This window comes from Mya arenaria, chromosome 14, assembly GCF_026914265.1.
Source record: "Mya arenaria isolate MELC-2E11 chromosome 14, ASM2691426v1".
NCBI classification, from domain to species: domain Eukaryota; kingdom Metazoa; phylum Mollusca; class Bivalvia; order Myida; family Myidae; genus Mya; species Mya arenaria.
In genome coordinates, this window is record NC_069135.1 from 32,605,798 (window position 1) to 32,628,377 (window position 22,580).

At 37.8% G+C, this 22,580-nt stretch overlaps 1 protein-coding gene across 1 annotated transcript; it reads right to left on the reverse strand.

Annotated features, from left to right (window-relative positions):
• Positions 1-812: 812 nt before the first annotated feature.
• Positions 813-22,248, reverse strand: LOC128216018 (CCN family member 2-like). Its single transcript, XM_052922613.1, has 4 exons — positions 22,188-22,248; positions 6,516-6,627; positions 5,833-6,014; positions 813-1,099 (listed from the first exon to the last, which is right to left on the reverse strand). The coding sequence occupies exons 1-4, from the start codon at positions 22,246-22,248 to the stop codon at positions 1,092-1,094; spliced, it is 363 nt and encodes a 120-aa protein (XP_052778573.1). The 3' UTR covers positions 813-1,091.
• Between the last annotated feature and the right edge of the window lie 332 nt (positions 22,249-22,580).

The window sequence follows — 22,580 nt, forward strand, 5'->3', positions numbered from 1 at the left end:
CTACACTATTTTAAATGAAACAAAGGGCAGTCTATGCCACATAAAAAGCCCTGCCTTCGTTTTATTACCAAAGTTTGATAAGGTGATCAGTTTCATCAAACACTTCGATAAACCTGTTTCCAAAATAATGTTTTGACAGTGCTCCGTCAGACGACCGTTTTGGGAAAAGGTTTATTTTAATGTTTTGAAAAACTAAACTCTCAATCAAACTCTGGTAAAAAACCGAAGGCGGAGCTCCGTAAGCGGCGTAGACTGCAATATGTTTTATTTAAAATGGTGAAGAAATAGGAAAGTTATATGTGTTTAAAGGTTTCATTCTAAGCAAATTGTTGCCTTCCGACGTATTGACGGTATATGAAATCGTGCCTTATTCTTTTTCATACTTCAGTACGAATATTTACGAATTGCTTTACGGTTTTCTACGAACTTAGCATTGTTTTATTTGATGTTCAACGTTTTTTTATGGTTCAGTTGTGACCTTGGTGATTTTCTTAGTGTTTTGGACCAAAAATGAGTTTTTACGGTTATGCATCTAAAAACACTTAAGTCATGAAAAAATAGAAAACAGTTTGCTAGTCCACACGGCCGTCGGGACTTTTAACAAAACTGGTGGATATGTTGACCTGTTAAGGATACATTGATAACATCACATGATAATGTCAAACAACCAATCACGCAACACCACAGCCGTAATTAATTTTCAATCGCGTTATAAACGTCAATGAAAATTGTGGTCTTCAGAAACGACATTTGAGCAAAAATCAATATTTGCTGAAGGGTTCCAGCTTTTTCTATTTTTGTTTTAACACTCATTATGATTTGCCACACTTTATTTCGTAATCCAAAAGGCCATTCTACAAACAATGAGCAAGTTTTTTTTTTACAGAATCCTGAGCATTTTGTCTCAAATGGTTGTCTCACATGTTTTATTATTTATGAATTAAAATGTTAAACATAGATGCATCCAGGGTATTGGTCTTTATACGAAGCAGGAATATTGATGATGACATTATCGGGACATCTGGGTTGCTCGCAACAAAAGCCTGGGCTTGGAGGCTCAAGGTGGCAGATGCTAGGCAAGTTCTCCCAGTTCAGACACCTACAATAACAAAACACACTTTGAATGATATTGAAAAGGCATTTTCTGGTTTCACCTGTATAATGCAACAGTCAATTGTAACCAATTGCGGTGGTTTTGTTTTCGGGCCAAAAATAGCGTGGGATGGGCCTTTCCTAGGGTACCTGGGGTGCGCGGACATTTGGCGGGGATTTTACCATATGTTCGTCCCCGCTGGGCGGGGATGTAACCCGGGCCTGGCTGGACCGAAAGTCAAAGTCCCCACTTTTCACCGGACCTGGGGGAGCCGTGGTTACAATTGACTGGTGCATAAGTTCACCAAGCGATGTCATGGAATAAGGCTCTCTGATGTTGTTGTTTTTTGGAAAACTAGTGATTAAGACAAGAGCAAAACTTCATTTCATTCGTATATATATATATATATATATATATATATATATATATATATATATATATATATATATATATATATATATATATATATATATATATATATATATATATATATATGTCATATAGACACTATAGTAGCCAGGGAACCATTAGCTCAATTTCTTGTTTAAGCTTATACAGTTAATGTCTCTGGTTTTGAATTAAAAAAAATCCTGCTAACCTAGGAGCAGTATAATATGGGGCATTTTGGTTTTAGGTACGATAAGAAGTAATACTATTTTGTTATATGTTATATGAATATGTTATAATGTGTCCTGAAAGACAAACCCATCATAAGTACGAAGTACATTCAATGTATAAAAAAACAGCAGTCTCGTTAATGACACCAACTAGAACAATCGGAACACCTCGGCCTTTTCCCATTGAAAACAATCTCAGATGTATATCGTTACATCAGAATATAGAAGTAGTTCGTTTTGAAATAGTAATATTAATTGATTGTAGTGTCTTTCGTATTACTAAGTTTAAATTGATTGCCGGTGATGTGAAATATTGCATTAATAATTAAGATTCCCCAGAGTAGTCATTAATTTTAACTGCTATTAAATTTAAATTACTTAGCGATCTACTTGCAGCATAGATAGATGGAAGTATTTCTGACATTGTAAACCGTCCATATACATCAGAGGCTGTTTTCGATAGAAAATGGCCGAGGTCTTCCGAATGCAAATAAAAATGCAACATCGTGTTTTGGCTTCAGGACCGGCATTATTTTATAAAGTCAAAATGAAGTACTATACATTCAAACGCTTATCAGTTTTTGATATTAAAGCTGAACTCTCACAGATGTTTTTTTTTGCTGAAACCATTACTGACGTGTGTATTCTCTCGGATAACATGCGTACATGTATCTGCATGTGGTTCCATGTGAATACATTGGAACAGTTTTTGAGGTATGGTTAAGATTTAGTGTTTGCTTAGTGATGACGCCATCGATTACATGAGAGTTATCACATTAACTTGATATGTTTATTTGAAAACACCACCACCGCCGCCGCCGCCGCCGCCGCCGCCGCCACCACCACCACCAACAACAACAACAACAACAACAGACAAGCAAATATATGCCAATGATTTACACATTGCCGCATGCGTAGACACCCCTGACAGCGTCCGTACAGGTACAGGCTTGGGTACATCCGTCAAGCCATGTCTGGTCTTGCAGGTAGCTCTGCCCCTTGTATCGACAAAAAGATGCTGACAAAAGAGATAAGATCGCAATTTCACATAAATATTTTTACGTTCGAAAACTGATGTTTAATGCCAGAAAACTCAGTTTTCTTCATGCTTTAATAGCGATCTTAGCCATACAATATAAATTGTCGATCGTAAATGTTAAAAACTTTGATCTGATATTTTATAACCAGTATTTTAACACTGGTTTCCATATATTTACGCAAAAAATGGCTCACTTTATAGTGAAAAAATAAATAAATCGTGATTTTCTGTACAAACTCGTAGCTGATTCCAGGCACATTTCGGAACGAATTCAAAGTAACGTGGTTAACAAAAAATAGCACAATGTAATATATCAATATTTATGATTTATTTTCTGCTCAGTTACGACTGCAACACGATCTACACAGTAGAAAACATAATTATAACGAATCCATAATCTCATTTAACCGCGTGTGACGTCGACATTTAAAAGGACTGTACAGCAGATTGGCACCAAAAAAAGTTTTTTCTCTGTAACGAATCTCAGGACAATTATTTGATAAAATGTTTTACTCGTTGATATCATAATTGTAAAAAGGAATACCAAAATTAAAAAAAAAATGTGTCAAAGACCGGGTTCGAACCGATGTCGCCAAAATTGCAGTCTAGTTGCAGTCTTGCAGCTTGTTATTATCTTTAATAATTTTGGCGTAAACCGTTACTTACGGTTTAAGAAAAATGCATAAAACTTCAATTTTGGAACTTCAATATAAAAATCTGCGATCTATGTTTTTGTCAGCAGTCTTATATTACTGCTTTGCAAATATTTACGCAAAAATTTGCTCATTCTAAGACAAAAAATAAAAATGTTGTCAAAACTTTCAATCTGTGAGAGTGCAGCTTTAAGAGTGTGCATGTAAGTTATGGTCAAACTCGTTCAACAAAGTTAAGCAAAGTGTGCTTGTTAGTTTCTGTTAGCAGAACAACGAGTAATATACATGCAAACTTTAAAACTTTGTATTAAATTGATTTCCTTTATCATGCCTGTTATGCACAAGTCAATTATAACCACGGCCCCCAAGGTCCAGGAGTATACCGGGGATACCCGGGAATATGGGCCGTGGTTTTACCTTTCAGGTGGCCCCGCAGTGCCGGGTGAATGTGGTTTGTTTATTTGAGTTTGTCAAGGTCTGCCAGCGCCCATTGGCTGCATTTTGGCTTGACCCCGCAGTGACGCCATCACGACTTAAATTGTGTTTTAGTGCCATAAGTGACATGAAATAGAAGTGACAGCAATTCGCAGTCAAATCCAAACATTTGAAGACTTGACGAAATAGAGTGAGATACAAGAGATCCGGGTGCGATACCCTAGCTCTTTGCGAAGAGACCGCTTGGTTCTTTAACGTGCTCGGTGTAAAGCACCTTTCCTGGGTTGAACCAGTACTGAGTGTACCACTTTTCCAAGCACTACCCTTTAAATGCCGAGCGCCAGGCAAGGGAGCTACTTGTACCAGCTTTTAACGTCCCGGGATCGAACCCACGACCTCCCGCTCCGTAGACGCTTTAACCACAAGGCCACGAAGACGATCGGCTGAATGTGGTGGTTTTGCTTCGGGGAATGGGCCTTACCTAGGGTCCCTGGGGTGCAGGGACATTTGGAGGGGATTTTACCATGTGTTCTTCCCCGCAGGGCGGGGATTTTAGCCGGGGGTGGCAGGACCGAAAGTCAAAGTTCCTGCTATTCCCCAGACCATGGGGCCGTGGTTACAATTGACTGGTGCATTAGTGATTTGTCACTGTACCCGGTGTAATATTGCCTCAATTGTTATATTCCATCATGTTGTTTACACAATTGCCTGTATTGCATGTTATAACATGTCTGATGTAACGATATGTTACCGAGACAAAATATAAAGTGAGTGTGCGTGTGTGCGTCTGTGCGTGTGTGCGTGTGCGTGTGTGTGTGCGTGTGCGTGTGCGTGTGTGTGTGTGTATATTGTTCAATGGTGTAGTGCAGGTGTTTAGGACTTTCTTCATAGCAACATGTATTGTACAATGGTGTAGTGCAGGTGTTTAAGACTTTTATAATTACAACAGGTATTGTACAGTGATGTAGTGCATGTGTTTAAGGCTTTTATAATTACAACAGGTACTGTACAATGTAGAAGTGCAGGTGTTTAAGACTTTTATAATCACAACATGTATTGTACAATGGTGAAGTGCAGGTGTTCAAGACTTTTAAAATTACAACATGTATTGTTCAATGGTGTAGTGCAGGTGTTTAGGACTCTCTTCATAGCAACATGTATTGTACAACGTAGTAGTGCAGGCGTTTAAGACTTTTATAATCACAACATGTATTGTACAATGGTGTAGTGCAGGTGTTTAAGACTTTTATAATGACAACAGGTACTGTACAATGTAGTAGTGCAGGTGTTTAAGACTTTTATAATCACAACATGTATGGTACAATGGTGAAGTGCAGCTGTTTAAGACTTTTAAAATTACAACATGTATTGTTCAATGGTGTAGTGCAGGTGGTTAGGACTTTCTTCATAGCAACAGGTATTGTACAATGGTGTAGTGCGGGTGTTTAAGACTTTTATAATCACAACATATATTAAACAATGGTTAAGTGCATATGTTCAAGTCTTTTATAATTACAACAGGTATTGTACAATGGTGTAGTGCAGGTGTTTAAGTTTTATATAATTACAACATGTATTGTACAATGGTGCAGGTGTTTAGGACTTTCTTCATAACAACATGTTTTGTACAAAGATGTAGTGCATGTGTTTAGGACTTTCTTCATAACAACAGGTATTGTACAATGATGTAGTGCAGGTGTTTAGGACTTTCTTCATAACAACAGGTATTGTACAATAGTGTTGTGCAGGTGTTTAAGACTTTTATAATTACAGCAGGTATTGTACAATGATGTAGTGCAGGTGTTTAGGACTTCCTTAATTACAACATGTCCTATGCACTTGTTTAGTGCAGGTGACTATTAATTAGTTCATTAGAAAAATGATAGCATGGATGTTGGTGGATCATTGTCAGATCATCAGTGGTCCAATACAATATTACACGACGGCCATTTATATTAAGAATGTGAAACTTTATTAATTTCTTGTATCACTCACGGGAACACCTTCGGAAACCATGCGGGTTGGGCTGAAGATGTAAAGCTCGCATACCACGTCCACAGATTATCATCGGACGGTGATTATCTACGACATAATCCTGACATGTTGGATGGCCGCAGCAGTCACCTGACTGTTTCTCTATCGTGCAACCAGGAGGCAGGTTTGTGTAGGTGGGGCATCTGTTAATGATCATACCACAAATGAATAAATTCTGAGTTTTATTTCGCCGAATCCATAATTTAAGCATGGAAGTAAAACGTTGGCGTAAAGGTAAATATAAACATTAAACATCCTTCGCATAATTTAAAAAATCTGAAGTAAATGATGGGTATAGCAGTTACAAAATACACATTTTTCAAAATTCTGTAATTTGAAACTTCATCTTATACGACATCCGAAATTAATTCTTAATTAAGATTGCAATGATAAACTTCACTGGCAATCAATTTAAACTTATATAAATAAACACAAGCTTAAACACTAAATTTAATTAATGATATAATTAAAGAATTTAAAACTTCTTTTATTGTTGTACCGGCATACATCCTAGTTTTTTTTTAGAAAAATGGCCGAGGAGTTCCGAATGCGGTAGGTGCAAGATCTAATGGACCGACTTAAGGGCAATTTTACACAATGATATGTTTACCTGGCTTTAAGCCAAAGAACATAACACTACTTACAAGTCTCTACATCTGTAATATCCGATGGAAGCGTCGATGCAGCTACAGTTGTAGCGGCAACCGTCAGTCCACACATCATCCTGATAGTAATGTGTACCCTTGTAGTTACATGCTGAAATCCAATACGTCGCTTGAATTCCATACTGTTCTAACAGCATCTGTTATACACATGTCAATTGTAACCACGGTCCCCCAGGTCCCGGGGTATACCGGGGATAGCCGGGGAAATAGACTGTGTTTTTACCTTCCAGGTGGCCCCGCAGTACTGGGTGAATGCGATGCTTTTGTCTTAGCGCCAAAAATAGCGGGGGATGGGCCTTACCTAGGGTCCCTGGGGTGCGGGGGCATTTTGCGGGGATTTTACCAGCAGTTCGTCCCTGCAGGACGGGGATTTACCCGGGCTTGGCTGGACGGAAAGTCCCTGCTATGTCACGGACTTGGTGGGGCCGTGGTTACAATTGACTGGTGCATTAGTGTTTTGAGAAAATTGAGTTTAAAATTTTAAGTTTTTATAACCTTTTTGTTTGTAAACGTAATTTCACCAAATTTTGACAGACTATTTAAAATGCAATGTGTCGATAATATGTAAAAAATCATTAACATGCAGATATTTACTTTTTAGAATATTTACTTTTATAAAAATGAAAATGACCACAAATGTCAAGTTATTGTTAAGTTCAATGATTTCCATACTGTTCTAATTGAGATAGAACAGTTTGTGTATGTGATATTATACATGCATTTTTGTTATTAAGTGTGTTTGTCAAGTGTTTCAAACTGTTCCAACGTTTAAGCATTTTGGATTTGTTTTAAGAAATGAATCACGGGTCGTTGACACTATAATTTCATTGGCCAATTTAAGACTAAGAACAGTCTGGAAGTTATGAGAGAGGGAGATTTTGAGATAGAACAGAAAGGAATGTTAAATAAGCATACTAGATAAACTGTTCTTAGTAAGACCATATAAAAGGATTTGAAAAAAAACCCCACATTTTTTTATGATATAAACATCTAAAAATAACCTCAAAATCGAACAGTATGGAAAAATTCAAGCGACGGAACTCCTCGGTCATTTTCTATCCAAAACAACCTCGGATGTAAGGTAGGTTTACAATGTCAGAAAAAGGTACACTTTAACTACGCTGCAAGAAGATCGCGTAGTAATTTCTATTTAGAAGTTAAACTTCATAACATAACTCTTGGGAATCTTAATTATGTTTGCAATAAAACACTTCACTTGCAATCAATTCAATTTTAGATCTACAATTACAAGCCCAAACACTGCATTTAAATAATAATAAAATTCGAATTTTACGATCTAATTCTCCTGATGTACTGGCATACATCCGAGGTTATTTCCTCAGAAAATGGCATTCGGAACTCCTCGGCCATTTTATCGAAAACAACATCGGATGTATTTGGACGGTTTACATACTCAAAAAGTGGCACGTTTAAGTCCGCTGCAAGTAGATCGCGTAGTAATTTTATTAAGCAGTTAATCTTTATGACTTTACTCGTGGGAATCTTAATTTTGTTTACAATAATTCACTTCACTGGCAATCAATTTAAACTAAGATCAATAAATACAACTCTAAAACAATACATTTAATTAATGATATAATTCAAAAAATTACGAACTACTTCAACTGATGTACCGGCATACATCCGAGGTTGTTTTCGATAAAATGGCCGAGGAGCTCCGAATGCAGAAAATGGCCGAGGAGTTCCAAATGGAAATCCAATAGTACGCAACATGAACGTCGACACGAACACATTTCAATTCTGCACCATAACGATTCCACGAGAGACATTTTTCTTATGAGAAAACAGAAAAAATGGTTAAAGGAAAAAGATGATTTTTTTATGTTGCCTTATCGTACACATTTTTACTGAAAAACTCCACATGTTTTAGACATTTCTGATTAAAAAGTGTTGTTGTTTTTTGTGAAAAAGTAAATTTTATCTAAAAGAGTCTAATTCTCATTGAAAAGTTTGTTAAAAGACACAGCTAGTATAATGAGGTAGAAGTGTTTTTAAATTCTTTGAACTCTCAATGAATATATGCTGGATAGTTTGCGTTGTTGTAAGCCAGATGATACTCCAGGTAGAACTGCTTTTTTCATTCACACGTACATTTTGATAGAATAGTGACGAATACATGTGTTTACATTTTGATAATGGAGTTCTGGCCCCAATATTACGAAAATAACCCAGTCTCAAAATCTCAATCTCAGTCTCAACTTATTTTAACAAATTACAGCATCATATGATTCAATATTGTAAATGTTTTACTCTTTTTAAAATCGCATTCTCTCAATCATTATGATGATAAAAAATTGGTCAATATTTTATAAAAAAAAATTGACATTTTGTGTTGTAGTAATATTTTTCTTTAGAATATTGAGCATTCATGTTAATAAAGAATCATCAATTAATGTAGGTGCGAATGTGCTTTTGAAAATAGTAAAACATTTGTAGGTTTTAATAATGTCATACTGTATCACCATTGCACTACAACTAGGAGTAAATGTAAGTCAACTCACTTCCATTAACGGTGGTCTGCTCTTGATGCCCAGTTGTATTAGCATTAGTAGCATTAGAAGCAGTGGGAGCAGTAGCTGTAGTACCTGTATTTGTTTATTTGTAATAATATCAGACTATTTTTATATGGTATATTGTTTGGTTAAGTGATTGCTATATCTTATTGATCAATAAACAGAATGAGAATATCATGTAGTTGCTTTTTGCGTGTACTGTACCGAAAACTTATTCTAGTATATTACTTGCCCATATCACATTTGCAAACATGTATATTGTTTCTTAAACAATTTTAAATGTATACATATAAGGTAGAGGCACATGGTTTAAAGCCTAACAGCCCCTAACCAGATACACACAGAATAACAACACAAGACACTCGACAAGAAACACAGGGTAACAATACAACACAAGACACTCGACGAGGGACACACAGGGTTCCAATAAAATACATGACACACAACGAGAGACACACAGGGTTCCAAAACAACACAAGACACTCGACGAGAGACACACAGGGTTCCAATACAACACAAGACACTTGACCAGTGACACACAGGGTTCCAATACAAAAACAAGACACTCGACGAGGGACACACATGGTAATAATACAACACATGGCACTCGACGAAGGACACACAGGGTAACAATACAACACAAGACACTTGACCAGTGCCACACAGGGTTCCAATACAACACAAGACACTCGACGAGGGACACACATGGTAACAATTCAACACATGGCACTCGACGAGAGACATACAGGATTCCAATACAACACAAGACACTTGACCAGTGACACACAGGGTTCCAATACAACACAAGACACTTGACCAGTGACACACAGGGTTCAAATACAACACAAGACACTCGACAAGAGACACAGGGTAACAATACAACACAAGACACTTGACCAGTGACCTACAGGGTTCCAAAACAACACAAGACACTCGACGAGAGACACACAGGGTTCCAATACAACACAAGACACTCGACGAGGGACACACAGGGTAACAATACAACACAAGACACACGACGAGAGACACACTGGGTTCCAATACAACACAAGACACTCGACGAGAGACATAAAGGGTACCAATACAACACAAGACACTCGACAAGAGACACACTGGATTCCAATACAACACAAGACACTCGACGAGGGACACACTGTATTCCAATACAACACAAGACACTCGACGAGGGACACACAGGGTTCCAAAACAACACAAGACACTCGTCGAGGGACACACTGGGTTCCAATACAACACAAGACACTCGACGAGGAACACACAGGGTTCCAATACAACACAAGATACTTGACGAGGGACACACAGGGTTCCAATACAACACAAGACACACAATGAGAGACACACTGGGTTCCAAAACAACACAAGACACTCGACGGTGACACACAGGGTTCCAATACAACACAAGACACACAACGAGAGAAACACAGGGTTCCAAAACAACACAAGACACTTAACCAGTGACACACAGGGTTCCAAAACAACACAAGACACTCGATGAGAGACACAGAAGGTACAATACAACACAAGACACTCGACGGGAGAGACACTGGGTTCCAAAACAACACAAGATACTCGACGAGGGACACACAGGGTAACAATACAACACAACACACTCGACGAGAGACACACAGGATTACCATGCTATACAAGACACTCGACGAGAGACACACAGGGTTCCAATACAACACAAGACACTCGATGAGAGACACACAGGGTTCCAATACAACACAAGACACTCGACTAGAGACACACAGGGTTCCAATACAACACAGGACTCTCGACGAGAGATACACAGGGTAACAATGCAACATAAATCAATCGACGAGAGACACACATGGTTCCAATACAACACAATACACTTGACCAGTGACACACAGGGTTCCATTACAACACAAGACACTCGACGAGGGACACACTGGGTTCCAATACAACACAAGACACTCGACGAGAGACACACTGGGTTCCATTACAACACAAGCCTTTTGACGATGGACACACAGGTAACAATACAACACAAGACACTCATTGAAAAACACACAGGGTAACATTACAACACAAGACACTCGACGATAGACACACAGGGTAACAATACAACACAAGACACTCGACGAAAGACACATAGGGTAACAATACAACACAATACACTCGACAAGAGACACACGGGGTAATAATACAACACAAGATACTCGACGAGACACACAGGGTAACAAAACAACACAAGACACTCGTTGAGACGAGAGACACACAGGTTTCCAATACAACACAAGACACTCGACGGGAGACACACAGGGTAACCATGCTATACAAGACACTCGACAAGAGACACACAGGGTTCCAATACAACACAAGACACTCGACGAGGGACACACAGGGTTCCAATACAACAAACGACACTCGACGAGAGACACACAGGGTTCCAATACAACACAAGACACTCGACGAGGGACACACAGGGTTCCAATACAACACAGGACACTCGACGAGAGATACACAGGGTAGCAATGCAACACAAGACACATAGAGTAACAACACAAGACACTCGACGGGAGACACACAGGGTAACCATGCTATACAAGACACTCGACGAGAGACACACAGGGTTCCAATACAACACAAGACACTCGACGAGAGACACACAGGGTACCAATACAACACAAGACACTTGACCTGTAACACACAGGGATCCAATACAATACAAGACACTCGACGAGGGACACACATGGTAACAATGCAACATAAATCAATCGACGAGAGACACACATGGTTCCAATACAACAAAAGACACTTGATCAGTGACACACATGGTTCCAATACAACAAACGACACTTGATCAGTGACACACAGGGTTCCATTACAACACAAGACACTCGACGAGGGACACACTGGGTTCCAATACAACAAAAGACACTCGACGAGAGACACACTGGGTTCCATTACAACACAAGACACTCGACGAGGGACACACTGGGTTCCAATACAACACAAGACACTCGACGAGAGACACACAGGGTAACAATACAACACAAGACACTCGTTGAGAGACAAACATGGTAACAATACAACACAAGACACTCGTTGAGAGACACACAGGGTAACAATACAACACAAGACACTTGTTGAGAGACAAACATGGTAACAATACAACACAAGCCTTTTGACGATGGACATAGAGGTAACAATACAACACAAGACACTCATTGAAAAACACACAGGGTAACATTATAACACAAGACACTCGACGATAGACACACAGGGTAAAAATACAACACAAGACACTCGACGAAAGACACATAGGGTAACAATACAACACAATACACTCGACAAGAGACACACGGGTAATAATACAACACACGATACTTGACCTGACACACAGGGTAACAATACAACACAAGACACTCGTTGAGACGAGAGACACACAGGTTTCCAATACAACACAAGACACTCGACGGGAGACACACAGGGTAACCATGCTATACAAGACACTCGACGAGAGACACACAGGAATCCAATACAACACACGACACTCGTTGAGACGAGAGACACACAGGTTTCCAATACAACACAAGACACTCGACGGGAGACACACAGGAATCCAATACAACACAAGACACTCGACGAGAGACACACAGGAATCCAATACAACACAAGACACTCGTTGCGACGAGAGACACACAGGTTTCCAATACAACAAAAGACACTCGACGGGAGACACACAGGGTAACCATGCTATACACGACACTCGACGAGGGACACACATGGTTCCAATACAACACAAGACACTCGACGAGAGACACACAGGGTTCCAATACAACACAGGACACTCGACGAGAGATACACAGGGTAACAATACAACACAAGACACATAGAGTAACAACACAGGACACTCGACGGGAGACACACAGGGTAACCATGCTATACAAGACACTCGACGAGAGACACACAGGGTTCCAATACAACACAAGACACTCGACGAGAGACACACAGGGTACCAATACAACACAAGACACTTGACCAGTAACACACAGGGTTCCAATACAATACAAGACACTCGACGAGGGACACACATGGTAACAATACAACACATGGCACTCGACGAGAGACACACATGGTAACAATACAACACAAGACACTCGACGAGAGACACACAGGGTTCCAATACAACAGAAGACACTTGACCAGCGACACACTGGGTTCCATTACAACACAAGACACTTGACCAGCGACACACAGGGTTCCATTACAACACAAGACACTCGACGAGGGACACACTGGGTTCCTATATAACACAAGACACTCGACGAAAGACACACTGGGTTCCATTGCAACACAAGACACTCGACGAGGGACACACTGGGTTCCAATACAACACAAGACACTCGACGAGAGACACACAGGGTAACAATACAACACAAGACACTCGTTGAGAGACAAACATGGTAACAATACAACACAAGCCTCTTACGATGGATACACAGGTAAAAATACAACACAAGACACACATTGAGAAACACACAGGGTAACATTACAACACAAGACACTCGACGATAGACACACAGGGTATCAATACAACACAAGACACTCGACGAAAGACACATAGGGTAACAATACAACACAATACACTCGACAAGAGACCCACGGGGTAATAATACAACATAATATACTCGACGAGACACACAGGGTAACAATACAACACAAGACACTCGTTGAGACGAGAGACACATAGGTTTCCAATACAACACAAGACACTCGACGAGAGACACACGGGTTAACAATACAACAAATGACACTCGAGGAGAGACACACAAGGTAACAATATAACAAAAGAAGTCGACGAGGGACACACAGGGTTCCAATACAACACAAGATTCTCGACAAGAGACACACGGGGTTTTAATACAAAACAAGACAAACGACGAGAGACACACAGGGTAACAATACAACACAAGTCACTCGACGAGAGACACACAGGATAATAATACAACAAAGGACACTGGACGAGAGATACACGGGGTTTCAATACAACATAAGACACTTGACGAGAGACACCCTGGGTACCAATACAACACAAGACAATCGACGAGAGACACGCAGGATAACAATACAACACAAGACACTCAACGAGGGACACACAGGGTTCCAATACAACACAAGGTAACAATGCAACATAAGACACTCGACGAGGGACGCACATGGTAACAATACAACACAGGACAATCGACGAGAGATACACAGGTAATAATGCAACATAAGACAATCGACGAGAGACACACAGGGTAACAATACAACACAAGACACTCGACGAGGGGCACACATTGTTACAATACAACACAAGACACTCGACGAGCGACACGCAGGTTAACAATAAAACACAAGACAATCGAAGAAAGACACACAGGTAATAATAAAACATAAAACACTCGACGAGAGACACACAAAGGAAATAATGCAACATAAGACACTCGACGAGAGACACACAGGGTTACAATGCAACACAAGACACTCGGCGATAGACACACATGGTTCCAATCCAACACAAGACACTAGGCGATAGACACACATGGTTTTAATCCAACACCTGACACTCGGCGATAGACACCCAGGGTAACAATACAACACAAGACACTCGGCGATAGACACCCAGGGTAACAATACAACGCAAAACACTCGGCGATAGACACACAGGGTTCCAATACAACACAAGACACTAGGCGATATACACACATGGTTTCAATCCAACACCTGACACTCGGCGATAGACACCCAGGGTAACAATACAACACAAGACATTAAGCGATAGACACCCAGGGTAACAATACAACACAACACGCTCGGCGATAGACACCCAGGGTAACAATACAACACAAAACACTCGGCGATAGACACACAGGTTTCCAATACAACACAAGACACTCGAGGGGAGACACACAGGGTTCCAATACAACACAAGACACTCGACGAGAGACACACAGGGCAATAATACAACACAAGACACTTGACGAGAGACACACAGGGCAATAATACAACACAAGACACTCGACGAGTGACACACAGGGTAATAATACAACACAAGACACTCGACGAGAGACACACAGGGCAATAATACAACACAAAACACTCGGCGATAGACACACAGGGTTACAATACAACACAAGACACTCGAGGGGAGACACACAGGGTTCCAATACACCACACAAGACACTCGACGAGAGACACACAGGGCAATAATACAACACAAGACACTCGACGGGAGACACACGTGATAACAATACAACACAAGACACTCGACGAAAGACACAGAGGGTAACAATACAACACAAGACACTCAAACTTAATGGTCAAGACTTTTGGTATTTGTTTTGTAACATTATATGACGGCCTTTTACCAAGTTTTTCTCAAATCATTGCCCCCGGGATGAAGGCTGGCTCTACCCTTTTTGACATGCTTTCTTGCTTTTGATACTACAACAATGAAATGTGGACGATGTGTACAGTTTTGAAAACAAATATCAAAGTATGTTTGGGTGACCTTAACCACTACAACATTGAGCAATACTCCATCATAATTTAAAGCTACACTCTTTAAAACGGACAGTTTTTACCTTTTTGTCTCAGAATCAGCTTATTTTGGCATCAGTGCCTTCGATTCAGTCATATAAGGAAATTCACAATAGAACAGATCTCAATGGTTCGGTTAGCCGCCGATTTTTTTTTCTTTCTTTGAGCCATAAAACATCAATTTCAAACATAAATATGAAAACAGCGATCTGCTCTTTTGTCAGTAGTTTTAAATCACTGGTTTCCAGTCATTAACGCAAAAATGGCTCATTTGAAGACACAAATTAGAAAAAAGGTTGTCAAACAATTAATTCGTGAAAATTCAGATTTAATCTATAATCTTCACATCTAAGGTCAGCGATTCAAAGCCGTCATGGCACAGAAAAATATAATATACTAGTATGTATAAGAATACATGTGATTTAGTATCTATGTATATGAGTACATGTGCTGTAGTATATATGTATAAGAATACATGTGATTTAGTATCTATGTATATTAGTACATGTGCTGTAGTATATATGTATAAGAATACATGTGATTTAGTATCTATGTATATTAGTACATGTGCTGTAGTATATATGTATAAGAATACATGTGATTTAGTATCTATGTATATTAGTACATGTGCTGTAGTATATATGTATAAGAATACATGTGATTTAGTATCTATGTATATTAGTACATGTGCTGTAGTATATATGTATAAGAATACATGTGATTTAGTATCTATGTATATTAGTACATGTGCTGTAGTATATATGTATAAGAATACATGTGATTTAGTATCTATGTATATTAGTACATGTGCTGTAGTATATATGTATAAGAATACATGTTATATTGAATAAATGTGTGTTAGAATAAATGTCGAAAGGATATCACACTAGCGGATCAAAGGGGCCCCCTTAAATTGTTCAAGTTTTCTTTTTTAAATTCATTAAAGGAGTAAAATCAATATCAATAAAATACGATCAAAATGAACCATTTCGGACTAAAAATCGTTACATTTTTAGTGGGGGAAACCCCCATCCCCTCATTTGCCAACATTTGAAACCAAATTAATTTCGATTCAGTGGAGGGGGTGCAATTCAAAAGGCAACGCCCCAAAGCTACGCCCACCCTTATGTGCAATCCTGGGTCCGCCCCTGTACCATGTTTTATATCATATGTGTATAATAATAGAGCTGCATTTGAATCCATGTATAAGAATGCATGTGCTTTAGTATATTATAAGTTATGAATAGAATACGTGATAAATCATATGCACAACAATACATGTGAAATCTAGTATATGCATATGAATTCACGGGATATAGTATATCGGTTTTTTCTGACTCAAAATAGTAACAGTGATGCAGGTCATATTGACAGCGGTGGTCACCAGGCGGAACGGAGTCAGACCGTTACAGCATAGAACACTAATGAGAAGATCACGCTGAAATGCACGGTGTTAAATGTTCAAGGACCTATAAGTAGACGAACTAATAAATTACAATCTCCAGAATTAATTAGTATTTTTCAGACAAATGATGTTATTTTATTAACAGAAACTTGGACTAACGAATTTTCCGATTTACATGTTAATAATTTTGAATGCTATTTTTTAAATAGGGAAGAAAATAAGCCAAATAGGAAACGATCATCTGGTGGTATAATTGTCTATTTGAGGGATACTTATGTGACGAACGACACTTTGATTTTCACAAGTAATGACGATATTTTATGTATTAAAATTAATGGTTCGACCTTGGGGTTAGATAATGATTTGTATTTCTGTTTATCGTATGTTGTACCGGAAAATAGTAGTAGACAAAGTTTAATTGAAAGACATACTTTTGATAGGTTACTTTCACATATAACCGATATTGAATAAAATAATTCAAACTTTTATTTTGTGCTTTGTGGAGACTTGAATGCACACACGTCGGATTACCCAGATTATGTTACAGATGATAATTATACACATATAAATTATTTTTTACCCGATAACTATATAACTGATGTACCTATTGCGCGATGTTCGAAGGATAAAGGCAGGATAAATAATTACGGATTAATGCTATTAGATTTGTGTAAACAAACCGGATTACGTATCTTAAACGGTCGTTTTGATAGAGATAAAGTGGGCAATTATACACATGTTGGTTGTCGAGGGGCAAGTGTTGTAGATTATGTTTTAACTACACAAAATTTATTTGAGCATGTTTCTAGTTTTGTTGTTGATTCACCAAACATATTATCAGACCATTGTGCTGTTAATTTTGCATTGTCTTTTAGTAAACATACAGCAGATGTAACATGTAATGAGAGTAGTCGTAGTAGCGTTTAAGGTAAATACGTGTGGGATAGTAGTAAAAAAGATGTTTTTATGCAAAATTTATCATGTCAAGATACATTTGATGATTTACAATCTTGTAATACTAGGATAAAAAATGCTACAACAGCCCAAGATTTGGACTCTTGTATTTCTGAGTTTTCTGCTATTATACATAATTCGGCACAGCCATTTTTGCGTAAATGTTTTATTCAGTCGGACACAAATCGTTTTGAATATAGCTCTAGCAATGACCAGCCTTGGTTCAATGAAGATTGCTATGAGAATAGGAGACTATTTTATAGCACATTAAATACTTTTAGACATTACAACTCCGAAGAAAATAGATTAAATATGGTAAATGCGAGATCTCACTATAAAATGTGCATTCGTAGAAATAAGCTTTCTTATGATAAAATGCAAACAAAAAAGTTAAATGAATCGCGGTTTAAAAATGCAAAGTTATATTGGAATATGTTAAAAGGCTGTGCTAATATAAAAGCCACCAATATATCTTTAGACACGATTGAACGGTATTTTAAAACGGTAAATAACCCCGATGACCCTTTTTTCGCTATCGATGAGGATGTTGTTGATTTCATAGATAGATATGAGAAGAATGAATTCGATGTTATGTTCAATGAATTAAATACACCGATAACTTCTAATTGTTTGATAAAGGCTATTTCACAATTAAACACAAATAAAAGTGGTGGACCAGATATGCATATAAATTAATTTTTCATCCATGGAAAGTCTGTATTGTTACCGCATCTACTTACACTTTTTAATAAGTTGTTTGATATTGGATATTTCCCAAAGACATGGTCTGAGGGTTTTATTGTACCATTACATAAAAAGGGAAATGTTAATGATGAAAATAATTATCGGGGGATAACATTGTTGAGCACCATTGGTAAATTATTTACGCGGATATTAAACAATAAGTTGACTGATTGGGCAGAACTATACAATGTGTATATCGAAGCACAGGCAGGTTTCAGGTCAAATATGGGAACTGTTGACAACATTTTTGTATTACATGGTATTATTAATCATATGTTAAACCAAGGTAAACGTTTATATTGTGCTTTTATAGACTACACAAAAGCTTTTGATTATATTGTAAGAGATAATCTTTGGTACAAACTAATTCAACTTGGAATTAGAGGTAAAATATTAAATATAGTTAAATCAATGTATGATAATGTCAAATCGAAAGTTAAACATAATAATTTATAAGGAGAAGGCTTTGACTGTAGGTTAGGTGTACGGCAAGGCGAAAGTTTGTCGCCCTTCCTATTTTCTATGTTTTTAAATGATTTAGAAGATGTTTTTATACACAAAGGCCTAGATGGCATAGATGTTAATATGTTTAAAATATTTCTGATTTTTTATGCTGATGATATAGTATTATTTGCAAATTCCGAAAATGAACTACAGTTAAGCTTAGATGCTTTGTTTGAATATTGTAATAGATGGAAACTCGTAGTTAATACTAATAAAACTAAAATTATGATATTTCATAAGGGTGGACGATTAAGGGGGGATATGATGTTTTATTACAACAATGTTGAAATAGAAATTACAAACAAGTTTCCGTACCTTGGCATTGTGTTTAGCAATGGAGGATCGTTTTCTTATGCGCAAACAACATTAGCGGATCAAGCACTTAAAGCGATATTTCAAATGAACAAATATCTTTATAAATTTACTAGCATATCAGTTAAACATAGACTTGATTTATTTGACAAACTTGTTGCGCCTATTTTAAATTATGCTGGGGAAGTTTGGGGATTTGCTCAAGGCAATCAAGTTGAACGAGTTCATTTACAATTCTGTAAACGTCTTCTTGGTGTTAAAAAGACGACACAAAATGACTTCATTTATGGAGAGTTAGGGAGGCTTAGCTTTAAGACAATAAGATACATGAGTATAATTAAATACTGGGTGAAACTATTACATAGTAATGAAAGTAAATATTATAAAAAGGTTTATAACATGCTGAAAACAGATATGGAACAGCATCCAAACAAACCAAATTGGTGTTCACTCACAAAAGACCTACTTTGTAGTTTAGGCTTATATGATGCCTGGTTTTATCAAGAAATTGGAAATGTTAAGATATTTTTGTGTTTTGTTAAACAAAGGTTAAAAGATACTTTTATTCAAGATTGGCAAAGTAGATTAGACATGTCCAGTAGGGCTAGGTTTTACAAAAATGTGTCAGAATTTAGATTTCAACCATATCTCAACATTTTAAATATTACTAAATTTAGAATGTCGGTGTCCAAATTGCGGCTATCCTCACATAGATTAAGCATTGAAACGGGACGATGGAATAGACCGCAATCAACGCCCCTAAATGAACGTAAATGCACTGTTTGTTCCTTATTAGAAGATGAATACCATTTTCTACTAGAGTGCACATTATTTAATGAACTACGAATGCTATTTATACCTAGGTATTATAGACAACATCCTAGTATGTATAAATTAATTGCGTTGATCAATACAGAAAATGAAACTATTTTAAAAAATCTGAGTATGTTTATATACAAGGCTTTCGAACTTAGAAATGTTGCATTATGTCCAACATAAGTATGTGTGTGTGTTATATGTGTATATGTATGTGTGGGTGTTTATGTATATGTATATGCATATAAAATATGATCACATATATATCAGTAATTGTATTGTTAAAATTGTGGTTATTGTATGTTTTGGTATGTTAAATGTTGTCTGTAGTGCACGAAAGGTCATACATATGTATGACTATTTACACATGTTTTGTACTTGTCGTCATTTTTGTATGATATTCGGCCACATGGGTCTATGATCTTCTGGTAAATAAATGATCTGTCTGTATCTGTTTTGTATTACATGTGCTTAAGTATTTATAAATAATAATAATACATCCAGAACTCATGTAAATTATAGATTTGACATAAAATATATGTATAAGAATGCATGTGATATAGAATATATGCATAAGAATACATTTTATTTAGTTTATATGTATAATAATACTCGTGATATAGTTTGTATGTAAAAGTAATTACAGTTAATGGTTTCTGACTAAATCTTCTTCATATAGAAATTACAAGAATATAATATTTTTGAATTTTCATTCTTCCACTTACTTGTGTAATTACACAGTCCACAATAATTTCTGCAATTTTCAAAAGCCCAGTTAAAAAATACTCCTTTGCAGTAGAAGTCCTTGTCGAGCAAGTTGCATGTAGGTAGGATGTCTTTACATGGTGGCTGACCAGCTGGCGTTGTTACAATAATATCAACTGTGGTGGAGCCTGAAACAGCGTTGCCACGATTTGTTTACGCGCTCACATCTTTCGATATTTTCTTGGCTTTGAATTATTACACATTTTTTATGCCAGTATCGTCGTTATTTGCGGTTTGGCATAAGGCCTTTCTTCGGCTTAGTTATTATTGTCATGCATATTGAACATGTAACAAATTCTTATTGTTTTGAAACAAACTAATGCACCAGTCAATTGTACCCCCCCCCCCCAGGTCCGGGGAATAGCGGGGTCTTTGACTTTCGGTCCAGTCAAGCCCGGGTAAAATCCCCACCCTGCGGGTACGAACTGCTGGTAAAATCCTCGCCAAATGCCCTCCAGGGACCCTAGGCAAGGCCCATTCCCCGCTACTTTTGGCGCCAAGATAAAACCACAACATTCACATCCGGCACTGCGGGGCAACTCGGAAGATAAAAACGGCCCATTTCCCCCGCTATCCCCGGTATACCCCCGGACCATGGGGGTCGTGGTTACAATTGACTGGTGCATAACGTATGCCAAAAGAATAATTCAGACCATACTCTAAGCACACATATATGAGCCCATGCCCTTTAAATAGCTTAATGTACTGATAAGGAAGTCATTTTTATAGCTGTACATTAAAACCATTCCTGACTCAGCATCGTTAAATGATATGACACTATATGCCAAGTTTTTTTTTCACTTTAATGCTTGTAATTGGATCTGCAAATTCATTCTGATAAGAAAACACTCCCATTTTTTCCACAATCTAAATCATAAATAAAGCCCAGTCGTAGTTGTAATTTATGCCATTTCTTATGAATAAAGTATTTATTGTACAAATAGCATACTTTCCAATCGTGAAATACATTTGTTAATAAATAAATACTAACCCTCCTCCTCCAAAACATAAATAAAAAAATAAAGTTAAAAAAAGTCCCGTACATACCTGTCTGTGGTCTTGCCGACGCGAGGATAACGACAAGAGCAAGGATGATGAAGCTCACCATTTTGACGAAAGGTGCCTATGTTCCTAGAGCAGACCTCTTATATAGCGCTGTCGAATACGTCTTATCGTGCCAATCCTTATCAAAACGGAACTAGCCCACAGCAGAGTTTAGTTCCCAGACCAGGATCCTGTCTGAAGGTACAAGGTGCAAACACAAAAACACGAGTCATGATTTTGTAATTTTCAAAATTGTGTCTCATGCTTGCGTATTCGCTCGAAGGGGTTGTTCCAGGATTTGATGTTGAAGGATACGGTTCAGGGCCAATCCCCAAACTCCAAACGTGGCAATGGGGGATTTTGTTTTTGTTTTTGTGAATAAACTATTATATTCTT